We start from the raw sequence: 19,200 nt of genomic DNA, 5'->3' as shown, positions 1-19,200 counted from the left end.
TACCATTTTCTTGGAGCAATTCTATTTTAGAAATTTTTTGCAAGCTCATTAAAAATGTAAATCAAATATGTAAACAACAAAAGAGCACGGCGACACAATGTTCCCCCCACAAGCTGGGCAAAAAGTTTTCTCCGAAAAGTTGAAAATCGCGCCGAAACTTGTTCAGCGGCATCAAGGTGAATTTTAATGAAAAACATAATTATAATTCATGCAGATTCTACTCAGCCAACCGGAAGAGACCTCATGAGTGCAAACTTTCGGATAAACTTCAAATTTCATTCGTTCTTGTTGTTGATGTTGTTCTGTTCTCGGTTAGTTTTACCATATTATTTGCTCTTGTCTTTGGAATTAAAATGTAATTATGTCGTAAAGCAGCTGAGGGTGGGCACTGCATACAATTTGGGCCAAAATCCATCCAGACATTTGAGTGCCGGAGCAAGGTGTTTGGCACAAATTGAGTTTGAGTTTAATAAACTTCTCCCAAAGGTTCGCAACCATAATTTGTGGACGGCATTGTCATGGATATTTGAATAATACACATTTTGAAACGACAACAACCGAGGCCAAAAGGTAAAGTTTAAGCTTTGCGGCATTTTCAGGAGATTGCGGTGTGTTTGGAGTTTAAAGGAGTTACCGGTTTTATCGGGGTATTCAAGCATGCTAACTCAATGATTATATTTAAAGAGCCTTAATAGTGCGGCAAACTTTAAAGAGTAGATCACATTTTGAGCATTCCTTAGGTCTCCCACACAAAATGCCAATTAAGGATGATGCATTAGGAAGCCAAGCTAAAGTGACAAAACCGAAAGGCAAACAATGGGCAGAAGAGTGAAAATGTTGAGCCAGAAAGAGGAAAGCCAGCGCATAATTTTGATTGACAAACGTCTATCAAAAGAGTGAAACACTAAGCGACTAGGCGGCCAAGAACGATGATGCTGATGATGAAGATGTCACACAATGACAGCTGAAATGACAGCTGCGGCTGCACTCAATCCGGCTCCTTTGAGCCAAGTTAAGAGAGCGGGGCGACGGCATTCAGAATGCCATTTTTGAAGACGCACTCTCATTATGGCCAAAGAAATGGCAACAAAAGGTCCTGCCATCGCACCCGGCAAACCAATAGAAATGTGACGCGGATGACATTTTATCGAAAACAAAGGACCGTAAAACTGTTTTGGCCTCAAGCCCACCCATTCACTCAAATATTCTGGGCGCCTGCACTGCGAGAAAAGCACTTGCTGCAGAAAAACTCATATAACTTGCAAATGTTGATAATATTAAAGTACATAGTCCAAAATGGAATGTTAAGATACCACTTTTTCGCTCAGTGTCCTAATGAGCTCTCATTGTGTCACAGTGTCCCGAAAAGGATGCAACCACACACACACACACAGAGACACACACTTGCGAGACCGCGACATCCGGCTCTTTATCCTTAATGAGATGCACAGAACACGCGAGCCAACCTTTTCACTTCATCCTCTGTGATTATGCTGGGGATTACAAGTTGAATGTGTGTAAATTAGCCGGCTCTTTCAAAAGCTTAGCTTAACCATCACAAACATAACGATAATGATCGCGATGATGATGATTGCGATTATCAACATTGGTTTGCCAAATACAAAAGGCCCCCAAAAGATTGCACTCAGTCCACATTCCATATTTTTGCACTTAATTAATTTCAGCACAAACCTTGAAAACGTCTAAAACACGGACTCTGACTTTTGCCCGCTTTTGTGAGCGCACTTTTAATTATTCTTTTTCATAAAACTAATTGGAAAAACTAACAGAATACGTAATAGCGATGCGAATAAAAAAGTGCATTAAAGTGTCTTAAGTAGCCTCTAAATGATTATGTAAGGCAACTGCAATTGCGCCAACTTTTTACGGCCCAATGGAGCGCATCGTTGCAACTACAAAATGCAATGGAATAAATAGCAAATAAATCGATAGGGGGAAGTCGAACTCATTGTCTTAGGTTAGTGAAGTCATATATATATGCATATATATAGGCAAGCTATCGCCATAGCCCTAAAATCAAGTTCAATGATTCACGAAAACGTAAAAATCAATTTCCACACGTGACAAGCCGTTCAGCCAAATTATTTGCCTGTCGGCGGAAAGTTAGCGTGTTATATATTTCTGAACGGATATAGATTACAATCGTTAATAACTTAACGCTATAAAATCAACGAACTTTGACTTTTTTCGCACGACAGAGGAGTTGAAATAAAAAAGTGGAAAAAACCAATAAAGAAACCATTAAGCATACATTTTTTGTGAACATGTACCAGGTGTACAAGTAGGGAATGTCGGTTCGAACATATAGATGTCTCGCAAACGTAAATATTTACCGATTGTCATAAAACTTTGACCTTGTGAAGTGTCAACCTTGACTGTCGAACCACCATAGTTTGGCGCAAATTGAGCGTCATAATTGTTTTCTCTCAGTGCAGTCAACATGTCGAGTTTCGTGCCGAATAAAGAGCAAACGCGGACAGTATTAATTTTCTGTTTTCATTTGAAGAAAACAGCTGCGGAATCGCACCGAATGCTTGTTGAAGCCTTTGGCGAACAAGTACCAACTGTGAAAAAGTGTGAACGGTGGTTTCAACGCTTCAAAAGTGGTGATTTTGACGTCGACGACAAAGAGCACGGAAAACCGCCAAAAAGGTACGAAGACGCCGAACTGCAAGCATTATTGGATGAAGACGATGCTCAAACGCAAAAACAACTCGCAGAGCAGTTGGAAGTAAGTCAACAAGCAGTTTCCAATCGCTTGCGAGAGATGGGAAAGATTCAGAAGGTCGGTAGATGGGTGCCACATGAGTTGAACGAGAGGCAGATGGAGAGGCGCAAAAACACATGCGAAATTTTGCTTTCACGATACAAAAGGAAGTCGTTTTTGCATCGTATCGTTACTGGCGATGAAAAATGGATCTTTTTTGTTAATCCTAAACGTAAAAAGTCATACGTTGATCCTGGACAACCGGCCACATCGACTGCTCGACCGAATCGCTTTGGCAAGAAGACGATGCTCTGTGTTTGGTGGGATCAGAGCGGTGTCATTTACTATGAGCTCTTGAAACCCGGCGAAACGGTGAATACGGCACGCTACCAACAACAATTGATCAATTTGAACCGTGCGCTTCAGAGAAAACGACCGGAATATCAAAAAAGACAACACAGGGTCATTTTTCTCCATGACAACGCTCCATCACATACGGCAAGAGCGGTTCGCGACACGTTGGAAACACTCAATTGGGAAGTGCTTCCGCATGCGGCTTACTCACCAGACCTGGCCCCATCCGATTACCACCTATTCGCTTCGATGGGACACGCACTCGCTGAGCAGCGCTTCGATTCTTACGAAAGTGTGAAAAAATGGCTCGATGAATGGTTCGCCGCAAAAGACGATGAGTTCTACTGGCGTGGAATCCACAAATTGCCCGAGAGATGGGAAAAATGTGTAGCTAGCGACGGCAAATACTTAGAATAAATGATTTTTTCTTTTTCCACAAAATTTAACGTGTTTTTGATTAAAAAAAAAACGACATTTCATACTTGTACACCTGATAAATGAACTTCCGTGTTTTACTGGTTTTCACTCCGCTCGAACATGCGGCAAATTTAGTTGACAAAAGACGAAAGAATTGATTGAACGACATGAAATTGAAAAGTGTAGTAGAACAAAATAGTACCCTTTATGCTGCCATTTAATAATGCAGTAAGTGTATGGGAATATGGTGGAAACTAACGTTTAAAGCTTAAAAAAAGTTGTAGTTTGTAGAAATTTCTCAGTTAATGAAGAAGGTGGCAGAAACTATCATAACCTTCCATCACCGCAACAGACAATGGAAAAGTCAGCCATCAGCAGAACGCATGAAAAAGCAACAGACGCGGCAAACTTCCGACTAAATGTAGCGTAAATATAGAGCACGGAGTTATAGACAGCAAAGGATACAAAAAAAGATAGATAGATATAGTTTGCGTGTCACATGCAAGGCACAAAGTGGGGTAGTGAAGGGATCTGTCGCTGGCTGGTTGGAGCGGAGAAATATAATATCAAGGAGGTATGTATTTAAATTGCACGGCGACACCAGCGAAGCCCCATTTTTTTCTTATTTTTTTTTTTTTGCCCCCACAAAAGCATGAAGGTCTGAACAGAACCATTAAAGTGCACTGAATTGGAATATATATACATATATGTATAGCTGGAGATGGAGATTTGTGGGTGCGAATAGAGGTGTCTATACCCAGCCAAATGTGGCTGAACCTTCCAAACAGCAGAAGCAGCATCGAGCCCTCCTCGTCTGTGGGAAATCTATGACTTTGCTGTGTCGTCAGTTTGTTTGCCGCCATTTTCACTAGCCCATATGCCACCACGTCGTCCGTTGCCGCCGTGGAAAGCATTTCCCATCTACGTACGAGCCACGGACCGTTGAGCACCGAAATGAAGTCACTTGACAACTCCAACTGATGTTGATTGCACGGCGGCGCGCTGTGCATTAATTATTTAGAATATGGCGACGCTGGAAAAACACATCGACTCGAAAAGTATGCAATTAGTTTTTGGCGTGATTGTTGCCAAGCGTGGCACAAATGTTTCCTGATTGCCCCGTTTTGATTGCGATTGTGTGTCGCGCAATTGTAAATTGGGTTAATGATTGTGTATGAAGTGTAAGCCCTTTCAATTGGCCATAGAAAGAACAATCCATATTCTCTTTCCCTTTGGAGCTACTTAGAATGTTGAACTAACTTTAATAGCTAGTCAAATAACTTTAAGAACCCATGCACTCTATCAATTACATTCCCCTCGCTTATCCTGCAGCTTGTCCACTCAAAGGCTTCGACAACTAACCCAAAACTGTCAACATTTTATCAACTCCGATGTCTTCGCCCACTGTGTGTGGGTGTGTGGTTTTCCCCGCCCTCGTCTACATATGAAATTCAATGAAAAACTTTTCAACACACACTCACTTAGCGGACAAAGCCATTTCCCATTTTCCCCATATCCCTGCAAAAATGAATAAAGTGTCTGCATGCGGTTTTCTTTTCAGTGCTTTACATGCTTTTAGTTTAGTTAAGCTTTTCGACCAACAAAACTTAAATGAGCTAGACAAAGTGGCGTAGCAAAAAGGTGGCCACTGATATATATATATATATATATATGCTCGAATATCCTGCAGCTAAGAAAGCAGGGCCAAATTTGATTAAGGATACTATGCTTTGGGGTATTCGTGGTTAACCCCATTGCTAATGAGCCAATTTAAATTTATGGCTTGCCCAGAGTGAAAATTTAAATATTACATACTCCTTTCGCCTGCTGGTTTATTCAACAGTCGAATGAACTTGTCAAAGTTCTTCTTGTTGCCAAAGAAATGCAGATGAATGCAAGGCCATCAGCAGCAGTACACAAACAAGTGGCCTGGAAAATGAGCAGCGTCTGGGAAACAGCTGGAAAACTGTCTGCAAATGAAAGGTGCGACGTGAAAATGCGTTCGGGAAATCTGATGACAGCTAGACAACTAAAACTACAGCTCATTGATATACTTGCAAAACAGGCAGAACAACCAAAACGCCAGGATCTAAACAACTTTATTAGCACATAATTCCGCAAAATGTAAGTAGGTACCAAAGAAAAAGTTTGCCAAGAAAGAAGTGGGGAATAAAAGAAATGTCCTGTGACTTTCCTACGTCTGGCTGCTTAATTATGAAGCTTGTTAACTATTAATGAAAAAGTTGTTGTAAACCCCCCCAGCCAGACGTAACCAACTAAAAGTTGACAAACTACTGCCAAAGGTCGAAACTTATTATGGGGGATGAAAAGTGGCCAAAAAGTGGACTCAAGTGGAAATGGATTCAGTAAAAGAAATGTACATTTATTTTACCTAATGCATAAATAATATGCATTTTAGTGGTGAAAATATTGTATAAAAATTCTTTTTTTTTTTTGTTATACATCAATTTCGACCAAAAATTTATGTTTTTAATAATAAAATACCTGTGGTTTCACACATATTTTATATAAAGTATGCGAGCATAAAACAGTTGAAATGCATTTTAAATTTGCATTGGAATTCGCATAAGTTTCAACCAAAATATATTTGTTTCATTCGTTAATTATTTAAACTAAGAATAAAACAAAGCTAATTATGCCATGAAACATTGATGAAAGGCATATATAGTATATAACAAGGTATTCCCCCTTTCAGTTCTCCAATTAATTTCAATGCAATATCGAGCGTAGTGTAATCAGCAAATTAGCATTTTTATATGTACCATTTCGAGGGGGTAATTGCATTTCTTATCGAGGTCAATGTCTTTAGCTGCGCACTTATGAGCTAATCAAGAGTTCTTTTTTCATAGTCTACAGCGAATTGGCCCGCTCAGTCTGGCCACGAATAAATAAATAACATGGCCAGGCCAACTTAATGTGATTAATTGCGTCATGCAGCGAGCAATGTCGTCAAATGATTTCACACCCGCCAGGGGGTGGGGTGTTCTGGGGTTTCGTTGGGGTTTTCGCCGTTCGAGGTTTTCCATTCTCCATTCTCCGTTCTCCATTTTCCTCATCGCTCTTTGTCAGCGCTTGTGCCCGATTTCCCCGGCAGTTTTCCCGTTTCGCCCCTGGAGTGTGATAAGTGCGCTTTTGGGTTTTGTATTACACGACTTCGTAGTGAAATTTACGACGTAGTTTTTCTAATTTTTCTATTTAATTAGCACACACACAAGCACACAAACATCAAGGCCGTGGGTGGAAAGGTGGCGCTGTCAATAGCATTTTCCGGGGGAGTGGTGATGTTGCTGGGAAATGAAAACCTTCGGTAGTTGGGGATGATATTTCCTGCAGGCGTGAAGACAAATGATTCGGCTATCTGACAAACTGTTGCCATCTCCTTAATGATGTCAGCATGTTAATTAAAGGCAAATTATTTGCTAAACTCTTCGTCTTTTCGCTTCTTTTTCGGGGTGGATTCGATGAGGAATCACTTGTGCTTTGAAGTTTTCCCATGTGAGGTTGAGTTAAAAGTTAAGAAGTGTTAATAGGTTAACTGAAGTAACTGCGGTAAATAATTGGAAGGGAAATTTCATTGGCATCGAGATTAGTGGATACATTTTAAACAAATAGGAAGTCTGTGTATAGCAATGTGCTTAAATCATTATTAGCCCAAGATCCTCGCTCAGCTAACTATTCCATATTGGCAGTTTCCTACACTAAGCCATTAAAGTGGCGGGGATTGCAAGGACACTGCTGATAAGCGCATATGCTGTGAAGCATGCATCAGGGCTTCGCTTAATTAATGTCTCGGCTACCAAATTTGCGACGCCCCGCCACTTGCCACCCACCCACGCAGCCCCACCCACAGCCGCCCCCCTTTCGAAGCCGATGTCAACTATTTGCCACTTACTAATTAGCATTTGCGTGTCCACACAAACTTCAAGGGAAGACGACGAAGACGGAGTGTCTGAGGCATGGAGTAACCGCTAATTGGGCTTTATTGGCGGTAAATGTCAAGTGACGGCATTGGATGACACTTTCCACCCACCCACCACTGCCAACAATTTTCACTCCTTCGGTGGGACGCCCCTGTCCAAAAACAACAACCACTTGATTGGGGACGTGGAAGCAATCTATCGTTGTCCATGGCAACGGAAAAGTCTTTGCAGACTAATGCGAAATGAGGAAAGTTGCCTAAGGAAGCTAAAGGTAATCGAAGTGGTTATAAAACAGATCAAAACTTTAATGTTGCACAGCAAACTTAAGCTTCAAACTTCTAGAAGAGCAATTGGTTTAAAATATATTCATATGTATATATAACTTATAGAAAAGCTGATTTTCAAATATGATTTACTCATCATACCAATCTACAATCTACTTTTGAAATTCCAAAATTTAACCAACCAAAATGCACGTTCGCAATGGCATTGTAGGCATTTAATTGAATCCTTTTTTCAATCATCAAAACGTAGTCATTTAAACTTGAAATGCAACGCGAACGTAGTATTTTGAACAAAATGTGAGCAGGCCTGAATTGAAATGAAACACTGCCCATGGACAATTGGAAATTAATTTACTAAGTGCCATACACACATGCATAATGAGCTATATGCTTTTTGTGCCAATTAACGCTTAATTAATTGCTATATTAATATATGCCAGCGACGAAAAGGGGTTGGTAAACTGCAGAGGGGTGCATTGCGAATCAGCGGCAAGGAGCAAAGCAGATGCTGCACTTTCCATTGATTTAAATGCATTTTTATGCAAATTTTCGCACTTTGGCGGTACTAAATTATGCACGACGAATTTGAACGCTGAATGCAAGTGGCATTCGTGCTGCTATCCCATGCCTATTAGTTAATGCCATCTGTTAAATCTCAATTGCCTGCTGACCTAAAACTATGCGACTGTATTGGCATAAAAAATATACAGAATTATTTATATTTCGAAATGCATAAATTAAACACTTGAAAAGACACAAAACTATTGCTGGAATTTGCATAATGCGTACACAATTATTTGCTATAATCTGATTTATTTGTTTCGTTTTGCATTTCGATTATGCATTTAAATTATGTTATTTTTATTTAACCCTCTTCGTTACCTTTAAATTTTACACACACAAAAGCATATTTTCTTTTAACTTTCTGATTTACTAAACCAAGTACCTGAAGACAAGAAAAACCGCAATAATCCGACACTTTTGAAATCAATTAAACAAACTTTCAGATCAAAGCTGAAATAGGCAGACAAAAGAGATCAAAAACAATCATCCGATTAAGCCGCGTTGAAGACAACAAAAGGCTTACCAACTGACTGATTAACACACAAAAGCAGCCAATGAAGCGTGGCTAAGACAGGCAGCAGCCAAAAGTGTTAGAGAAAGGAAATCATAAAAAGTAAGCCATAGAAAAGCATTTCTTCCGCATTTGGGCCACACAATTTGTAATTGTTTATAAGTGAGAGAAATGCGTCATCTGCTTTGCTTCATTTTAACAATCACTAAATTATTTGCCAAACTAACTTTTCTTATCTTCTTACTTCAGGCTAAACTATTGATTTATGTTTCACAAACATTTTTCTTTATTTGCTCGCAAATAGTTGGCCAAATACGTTATTAGTCACATTGAAATTTATATTGATGATTCGTTGGCAACAGTTTGCATTAATTTTCAGCGATTTGCCAAAGCAATATTCCCCTTTTCCTTTGGTCTGCGGTAATTTTGCTCCTTCTTCTGCTGCATATAAATAATGATTTCTTTCATTTCAAAGGCAATCCATTCATTTGTCTTCTACATTCTGACATTCTACGCATGGTTACACCATATGTGAAATTTGCTCGTTTTTCTTCCGACTTTAATGCATATTCATGAGGAAAATTGCATTTTAGACACGATGCTGAAGAAACTGCAGTAAGAGTCAAGAATCGTTCGGATTTCTTTAATACTTAAAACCAAATAAGCCATGGTAGTAATCTACCAATAGTTGCACTCGCATCACTTTCTATTTTATCACCCACTTTCGAAATCTCATAACAAAAGCGTCAAGTCGTTCGTCTTCATATTTATTGCATAACCATTGTCAAAAATCACTGGCATTGTACTATGTGGTGCCATATTGCTATCCTTCAAGCCAACAAAAAGTCCTTTCATTCAGTTTTCATCGTTATTTTGCATGCAATTCGTCAAGATTCTTTTCTTTGCTTCTTTTCAGTGTTAATATCAACGCCAATTTAATAAGAAATATGCACGAAAGCTACCCAAAAGTGGGGAAAAGCCTGAGTGCATGCCTTGCATTATCCATTATCGGCAACATATTGCACGCCTTTCTCATGAAACCAATAAATGCATATCTGGCCTCCTGCTTTCCCTTTACTGGGCTTTATTTATGGTTGGAGTGAGTTGCGAGTTGCTTTATCTCTCTGAGAGAATATGAAAACATAATAATAATCACTATTATTACACATATATTAACATTCTTTATGGTCTTTCGCACAACGCAGGCATTATAATATAATTTTTGCTCTGAATTAAAAGCGTGCCATAAAAGGGCAAAGGGGATTTCCCTTTTAACTGAACTCTGAAAGGGTAATTTCATTTTAATGTTTGAAAAGCTGTAACTATTTTTGATACAACACCAAGTCGGATTTCTGTTGAATAAGAGAAATGTTTAAATGTTAAATATTTAAACATATACATATATTTAGTTATGAATACCTTTGCTTTATAAAGAGCTCACTAAATAAAGACGCCGCATTCCCTTTAATTACATCTGTTTGATCAACACATATGAGCTGAAGGCATTAAAGGTGACTGGAATGTGCTTATTGAAAACTTTACGCAAAACACAGGAAGCGCATTAAACTCTCACCTTTCTGGCGCCACAAGCAGCATCAGTTTTTCATCCGTAATGACATTCCAGCTACTTTGGCCCGATCAGGGTACAGTTTGATGCTTGTTGCTCGACTGTTGTTGGCTTAACAACATTTTCTGACAGTGTGTTGGCTTTTTCACTTTGATGCAATTTTGCGCAGCACACTTTCAGGCAGCTCACTTAAAACACACACACATGCCAACAAAGAGCTACGATAAAGTTTTCCCGCTTCGGTTTTGCCCCACCTTTTCCTCCTTTGGGCCAGAAGAGAAGACAAAAGCGACACAAAAATGCCTGCAGGATGTGTGGAGCGAGCGATAAAAAGCGGAAGTGCAGATTGGCCCAGCCTCAACGACGACTAAAGTGTGGAAATGTCAATTTGCTTTGCGGCCAACAGTTGAAGGCCAGGGGGGAATCGGGCGGGATGGGCAGAGATCGAGGGAGGATATAGCATCGGTAACTGCAACAACGCATATTGATTTTCAATTTGGCAGCCAAGGGAGAAGGGCTGCCTGTTGGTTGTTTGCTAGATATAAAGCTGAAGTTAACAGAAAGAAATGACATTGACTGCGGCCGAAATACAGTCTGCACTCGCAGAGAAAGATATGGAATATTAAAGCGATTTCAAAAGGTTAAAACGATTCAGGAATTTAGGCATTGAGTCTAATCTCCTTTGTTAGTAACTGAATGAAACTAAACATTTTATTATTCAATTTCGAAAGCAAAAATTAGTCATTCGTTTTCCCCTATCGAGTGACAACTGTAACCGCAGGAATGTGACTGAGAGCGAGCCTAACCAAAGGCTGGTTTGACAGCCACTGGCACACAGAAGCACCAGCTTAAAAGCAATTTTGTGGCTAATAAATCCGATTTCCGTTTTGTTTCGAAATAAATTGCATGCAACGAGATGGGCACTGCGGAGAATGCCGGATGGTAAATCGAGAAATGGAGAGTGGTGCACTGGGACTCAGTTTTGTGCAAGGCTGGCGGAAATGGCTACCAGGGGACGCAACAGCAGCATCCGGCGGATGTGGAAAATTAGGCAGCCACTGTGGCTCCAGCACACAACACAGTTGCCTACTCCCACGCCACCCACTCACATGACCCAAATTTTCGGTTGCGAGCCCACAATGAAAATGTCACTCTGGGGACCATGGAAACAACAAACTGAACGGTTCGGTAGGATTTATTTCAACTCACCTGAACATCAAAATTTTGCTGCTGCAAGAGATTTCCGGGAGATTCCATATGATTGGGTCCAGCTGCCTGGTGATTCAACATGGGTGACTGTCAAGTAGGATTAACGATTAGTTAGTACAAGATAAGCAAGCATTACTTCTTAATAGAATTAATAGAATTCGTAATAGAATCTTATTAAATTTATACAATTTCGATCTTATACTTTATATACTTTTGTTCACTTAAACTTAACCATCCTACCTGTGCTGCCATTGGCATTCCGCCGCCAACGCCGTTCATCATCGGCGGTTGCAATTGACTCATCTGAGCGGCCATCTGCTGGTGGGCCGCATAAGCGCCGCCTGCCCCGCCTCCGCCGTTGCCACCCCCAACCCCGTTGCCAGATCCGACAACTCCGCCCAAACCGCCGCCCATGCCTTGGCCATGATCCATGAGCATGTGATTAAAAGGCAGTGGGGGAAAGAGTAGATTTGGGGGACGTGGCTGGGACTCCTCTGCAGGTGATGGTTGACGTGAACCGGGAGTGCGACTATAATAAAATGAAAAAATATAAATTTGTTTATAATTATTCAACCTATTCGTTTATCTAATACATTTTACATTTCACAGTTTAAAAGCAACAAAGGATCTTAACAGCATGTTAGTTAACAGTGCAGTTTCAAACTGTAATCATAATAATTTGAACTGTAGAAAGTTTGTGAGTGACTGTATCCACCACTTAGCCGTGACATAAACCTTATTCTTATCAGAGGTACTCAAACTGTCAAGTGAACTAAAATGTATTTAGAACAGAATTATGCCTTCTATTTATTTGTAATAAAAAATCTCCAACTTTAAATTAGAAATTAAAACCAATCTAAGATTAGAGGCGATTAATTCGCCGGCGTAATATTACTCCTCAACTGCGCAGTTTTGCAGCTATTGGCCAAATATCGCGTGAAACAAAAGACTTAAGCAGCAAACTTGTTTGAAAATCACTCGTGACGTCAGCCGACCAGCTGACCAGCAGCTCATAAATTGAACACAGCATTTGCATAAAATTAGCGATTTTTTTTTAACGAGCAACGTTTAACATGCAAATAAAATGGTCGAGCCAAACTTTAGATCAAACTGGAAATGTTTGCCACTGTGTGTAGTATGAGTCAGTCATGCTGATAAATTAATTAATGCATTTATCTCGGCACGGCAGCTTCCATTCATTCATCGCTCTTAACCCACTGCACCCAAGTCGATGACTCTGCAAGCGATTTTTACTACACTCTACTCTGCACATTGTTTGCGTCTTTTCTTTCTAGCGTCAAATGCATGTGTGCTCGTATGTAATTTGCCAGCTATAATTTCATTGCCAGGTCATTCACACCGCCTTATTAACAATACAAGTGACTTCAGAGAAACAAGCTCGGGAGCAGAACAAAAGTTTAGCGCTCTCAACAAAAGCAGCTGGGGAAACAAATATCCAAAGCGAAGGAATTAATTACTGTTAATCCAACTGTAATGCGAAGTGCATTGCTGCTAAAAGCTTGTAATTTCTATAATTTTTAAGCAGCTTACGTCATACACTCTGAGATATTTTTGACTACCTGTATTAGTCATTTAGCTTAGCTACGTATATTTTAGAATTCTGTATGTGATTACCAACCATCTGGCGGTAAATAAACCCAGTCATGAGGCCAGCCAAGCATAAACGGATCATCTTCTTTTTTATATAAACTCTTCTCTTAATTTTGGCTAGCCACAATCTATTACTTTTTTGGGGTTCCAATTACAAAACAGTATTCCCAAAGCTTAGATTTCTACATTTTGTAGAGCGTCTACTTTGACCGAGGTCAGGTTTTCATTGGCAACTTTCCATTGGCCCCCCGAATTCTAAGAGTCATGTCTGACCTAGCACAAAGTAGTATGTTCATACAATCCCATTAGCCCCGCTGCTCCGCTTTTGGTGACCCAAAATTTTCACTTTTCAAGACAAAAGAAAGTGCGGCCACCAGGGGAGCGAAGGCGGGCAAGGGGAAGAAGCAACAAAAAATGAGGCATCGGCAGCCAAAAAGGTCAGAGTGGTAAGCGGAAAAGGGCGCTGAATTGGGGAAGGGGTAGTGTAGTGTAGTAATGGGTTAGCAGTAGTCTGGGTCACCTGGCAGGCGGCAAAAGAAGAAGCAGCATTCGGTGTGTGTGTGTGTGTGCCAGTCAGGTGAGTCACTTGTCTGTCCACTTTTGCCTGCCTCGAATTATTTTTAGCAGCGCTTTTCGCTTTTCAATGTTTTCGCAACTTTAATTTCAAACAAAACGTACAATAGCAAACAGCCATATAAAAAAAGAAACCTCCAGCCGCAGTAGCAACAAAAAAATAGTGGTAATACAAAAAACCAACTGAAGCCCACGCTGTAATGCAATATCAAACGAAATCTAATCAAAAAGTGTATGGCAAATACAACATAATATATATAACGTTTGCAATTCGATTTCATCAGCCCGATAATTCTATTGAATTATGTTTTTAACTACTGCTTACTTCCTTTTACTTAATTTATTTATACATTTATATTGTTCGTTTTAAACATGATCTAAAGTTCAAAAAGTTTCTTGTAATCAGCGTTGCACTCTCATGCAACTCAAACTGAAATCGGATTGACTATCGATTTCTTGTAGCTGATCTTGATGCAGGTGATTTTTATTGCTGTGGCTCTTCTGCTCGCTGGCTGCTGTTGTTGCCACTTACATCATAACAGTTATTACGTTTGGCATTGAAACATGTTTGGGCCAACCGGCAATGAAATTGCAAAACAGCGTCAGTGGACAAAAAAAAGTATAAAGAAACTGAGAAACCAGCCGGCTGCCAAAGCGGAGAGCGAGATACAGATATAATTGCGAGAGCGGGAGAGGGAGAGAAAACCGCAGACTGGTTTCTTTTTCTTTTGTTAGGCCTAAAAGCTGATTGCTGGTCTCTCATGTATTTGTTTCTGCTAAATGTTGTTTAAGTACGACAGCTTGATAAGAGGAAGTGGCTCAGAAATTGTAATAATTGGAATTGTATATTTAAGTACGCTTTAGAATAGAATAGAATAGACCTAGACCTTGCTGAACAAAATAATCGAATTTTAGATCAAATCGTAGTTACATAAAGCTTTTTGCTTTGCCCATTCAATCTTTATTCCAATTACTTGCTAACTTGCTTAACCAATACAAATTGTCTATGAATTCAAGCCGAGCCAGCGGGCAGCACTCCCCCTACAATTTTTGAGCATAACTCTTTCAACATAACTGCACAAATTCCAATTTAACTCACTCAAAGTGTCGTCGTATTTTCGTTGCGTCAACTGGAAAAGGCGTAAAAAACGCAGGTGGGCCGCACGAGGAGAAAAAAGCTTTCCCCATTGCCATAAATAACAATTAAAAACTTAATAATAAATAATGTAAATGGAAATGGAAATACGAAAACCGTGGGCAGACGCACAACAATCACTTTGCAGCTTTATGTCACACATGAATACGAAGATATGGCAATTGCAGGTGAAGTACAAAGAAAAAAATGTGGGTTAAGACCAGGCCGGTAAATATTTCGGGTAATTGATACGAATTTTGTGGGTCAACACTTTTCGATAATTTAATATTCAAGGTTTGACTCTTAACAATTAATGAGCAGGCCAATTATTAGCATATGCTCGCAATTACTAAATAACTTACTAAATAATACGAAACTAAGGCAATTATTTCCTTAACTGACATCAATGTGTAATTGCTAAAAGCTCTTAATTAAGTTTCAGCTGTGTGAAAAACGCACATGTAATGCAAAACAGAAAGGAAGTGGATTTCTTCATCTAATTACATATAATCGTAGGCCTTACAACTTAAAAATTGGTTATAGTTTTGAATAATTTTAATAGCTCTATTGAATAACCTTCGTAAGAAAAAAAAATAAGAATTACTAGTCATGTGTATTACACAGAACCAGTCATAATTTCCTCAACCGTTTGCCAGTCACGATGAAAACTGGAAAACTCCACTTCTTGCCTTTCCTAACAACACACTACACACTGTGGATCGAGTGAAAGTCTATGCAAAACAGAAAGAACCCAACCTTGAACTGGAAAAATTTCAGTTTCAGTAATCATAACTTGAAAAAATTCTGCGGTCAAGAGAAGAGAGGCGAGAAGAACAGAGCGAGAAAACCAGTTTTGTCTAACCAACCCAGAGTTTAGAGCGGTCTAGTCTGGGGTCTTTAGTCGGAGTCTGGACGGAGTTGAAAGTTGTCTGCTACTCACTTGAAGCCCTTGTCATCGTCAATTCCGTTGACAACACCATTTGAGTTTGTGACCTGATCGTCCTTCTTCAAACCGTTTGTGTCAAACGGAGAGTTTGCCTTTTCCTTATCGTCGCGTGACTGTAATTGGAAACAAGGTATTGTTATTATAAAATCGATTCTGTTTGAATTTCATCCTACCTTATCGTTGTCGTCAAACTTTAGATTCCGCAAATGCGGCTCCAATCCGGAGAGCGAGCTATCCTTGTTGGTGGGCGAGCCACTGAAAACATATTCAACCACTTTGGCGCAAGTCGAATCGCGGGGACTGCAAGAGAAATAGCGCCATTAGATAGTTATATAAAATTCAAATTCAGCAGTAGTTCAAAGATTTATTAATTACTAATTAAATGGTTGGAAAAGTTTCGGCGCTTGAAATTTACAAGCGTATTTTGCAACTTCCTTATCTGCACTTCACGCTCCATTGAATCCATTTGTAAATGTTTAGTTCGTGTTAATTTTCTCACCTCAGTATGCCCGCATTGCCGCTGTTCGAAGTATCGGAGGCGCCTCCATGGGCGTAGGCTCGCGAGGGGGGCGGCACCAGGATATTCTCGGCCTGGGTGGACCAGGTGTGATCCTTCCACACGGAGGAGGGATCCCCGATGCCGGGGATCTGCAGCGGATGCAAGGGTCCACCGGGAGTGCTCGAGGACACGCCCTTGCCATCGGATTTCTCCCACAATTTCTTGGCAGTGGATGTGGTAATCTGAAACATGGAGAAAACAAAAACCGAATTTATAATTTGCACGTATTTTTTTTTTTTTTTTGGATTTTTGTAATTAAATTATTATAAGCCAATTTACTTTTTCGTGAAAAATAAAATTCCGAGAAACGGGAAATGGAAATGAAAATGAAAATCCATAGAATCATTTAATGCGCTATTGAATGGCAATCTCAACTGTATTCCCATTGGCAATTGATGGCTTCCAGGAAAGCAAATATCAGAGAAATCACATCATCGTCTCATTGACAACAATGCCAGCGACATAAATGTCAACGGAGCATTGCAAACAAATTGTTAATTAACTTTTGTCGCCCTCCTTTTCTTTTTGGCTCTGTGTGTGTGTGTGTGTTTAACCATTCCCAAAGGAAAACCTTGCGTCATAATGCGACAGAATAAGCCGCACCAAACCGCCCACACATCTGGCAACTTCCCGACATCCTGACACACAGTTTAAATATTTAAGAGCTTATCAACTGGGCTTCAAGCGAAGGGGGTGGCGTTGCACGTTGGGCGGAAAATGGAAAAGCTTTCCTTGGCTGCGACTTTTGCATTAATAACAGCGCAAGTCACTAAAAGTCGAGCCAAAATTGTAGGTTACCGGCAACTTAAAAAGCGACCATTTATTACCAAAATCCTAAATTCACGGTTTTGCCAAACCAATTTAATTAAAATCTATAAATTTTCCGATTAAGTTGATTGAATGATAAACATTTGAGTTAAACAACAATTACAAATAAAGCAAATATTTGAAAAATATGCATAGCCGGCTTAACGTTTGTCTATTGACCTAAGACAACAATTTCACAGACCCAAAGATTTCGAACGGCGATGGTTTTAGAGATTACCAAACACCGAAATCTCTTAACAAATATTTAGCCAAGGCAAAAATTGTAAATAAAGCCAACGAAAATGCTTTAAACGAGCCAAAGACGGCGAGAGCGTGAAAAAAAATTATAGAGCGAGACAAAGAAAAGCTTGACAGTGCAAAAGAAAAGAAGCTTAAGTCAGAAAAGTGCGAATTTTGATCTGCGCTGCTCGCACACAAAAGATACAAAAGAGATTACCAAAGCAGTGATACAATAAAAATGGAAAACAATACATGAAAATCACAACGAAATGCTGACGTAATATTTTTGTTTCATTTAATATGGGTCACAATCTCCGAAAATGAATGAAAATCTGTGCGGGTAGGCAAGAAAAAATAAATCAAATAAATTAATTAAACCGCAATTAATAAATAAGCACAAAAAACAAGGCGGCAAAGAGGTGCCAAAAAATGCGGCGCCGAGCAAAATAAAAATCACCAACCGGAAAAGTGAGCAACAAAATTAAAATCGCTTTTGTTAATGAACAAAACAAAAGAAGGAAACAGAATTCAGTTGAGAATAATGTGCACTGAAAGAAAGATTTTCTACAGTAAGTACGAAAAAGAATCGTGGCGCGGATATGAGCTCCCTAAGAATATCGAAAACGAGTCAATTCGACATTATTGAAATTGAAATTCCGTTTTTTTTCTTTGTTTATAATTAAAGCGATTCGAGACCCAAACAAATTTACCACCCATCACCCCCGCATGTAGGAAAATCCGCACATAAGAGAAAATCGTTCATTAACTTGTCCTTGACTGTGAAGATACAAAAAAAACAAAAACGTAGATACAACGAACACACACACACGCACATTCAGCTTACACAGATACAGCACACATACAGCTGAGCGAAAAGGGAGCGGGTGAGCCAGAAAAAAAGGGAGAGACAGAAAACAAAAACCGGCCTCCTCTTTGTTGGAAAATATGCGTGAGAGAGTGAGAGAGAAGCCAACGAAAATGCTCGCAAAGCATAGACAGCGACAGCAAGAAGAAGAAATGGCCAGAAAAACAACAAAAACGGCAAGAAAATCTTAGAATGGCAAATAGGCGAACGGATAAAAAAGAAAAATAAAAAAGACAGAGACAGCGACAACAAAAAATAAGAGAGGTAAAACAAGGCAGAAGGGGGGTGGGCGATAAAGGGGTGGTGGATATTCGGCCATAGGCTTGTGCGAAAGAGAACGAAAAGAAATAACAAAATAGCAAAACCAGCCAGAAATTTGTCTACAAAAAAACATTCTAAATTACATTCTGGCTGAATTTTTTTTCAAAGTTATTGTTGTTTTTCTTATTCGGCTAAAAAAGTTGGTGTTGATGGGTGAGAATAGGTTATGTAAATGATTATACGCCAGATTGATGGAAATTGGCTTGACAGGTCAACGTTTCCGGAATCATTCATAAAAAATAATTGCAAAAAGATAAATTAAAATATAAGAGCATATGTTGCTTAAAAATTGACGTTTTCTTGATTCAAACACAACAACTTTTTAACAAAGGTTACCATTACATATGTGGTTTATAGTATTATTAATAGACAGCGTATTTTAGCTAACTTATTAAACTAATTGCCCATGATACGCACACAAAATGAACCAGTTCTTAAGTAACATGAATGTCCAAATTAAGTGAATTATCTAATAACAACAAAGAGCTCTTAGCAATAATTCAAAACCAGTTTTTCATTCAATAAAAAGTAATATCTTAATTTTCGTATTTTCATTTTAAAAGAACTA

At 39.4% G+C, this 19,200-nt stretch overlaps 1 protein-coding gene across 5 annotated transcripts in view; it reads right to left on the bottom strand.

Annotated features, from left to right (window-relative positions):
- The window catches only part of LOC117146122 (maternal protein pumilio), a 168,944-nt gene that overhangs the window by 133,396 nt on the left and 16,348 nt on the right, over positions 1-19,200 (bottom strand). For all 5 annotated transcript variants that reach the window (XM_033312120.1, XM_033312119.1, XM_033312121.1 and 2 more), the window contains 5 exons: positions 16,340-16,581; positions 16,014-16,140; positions 15,835-15,953; positions 11,816-12,104; positions 11,576-11,662 (listed from right to left, as the gene is read on the bottom strand). In XM_033312120.1, the coding sequence (XP_033168011.1) occupies positions 11,576-11,662; positions 11,816-12,104; positions 15,835-15,953; positions 16,014-16,140; positions 16,340-16,581 (864 nt within the window). The remainder of the gene's footprint in view (positions 1-11,575; positions 11,663-11,815; positions 12,105-15,834; positions 15,954-16,013; positions 16,141-16,339; positions 16,582-19,200) is intronic.

This window comes from Drosophila mauritiana, chromosome 3R, assembly GCF_004382145.1.
Source record: "Drosophila mauritiana strain mau12 chromosome 3R, ASM438214v1, whole genome shotgun sequence".
Lineage (NCBI taxonomy): Eukaryota > Metazoa > Arthropoda > Insecta > Diptera > Drosophilidae > Drosophila > Drosophila mauritiana.
The sequence above is the reverse complement of the archived record's forward strand: the minus strand, read 5'-3'. Positions and strand labels throughout refer to the sequence as shown.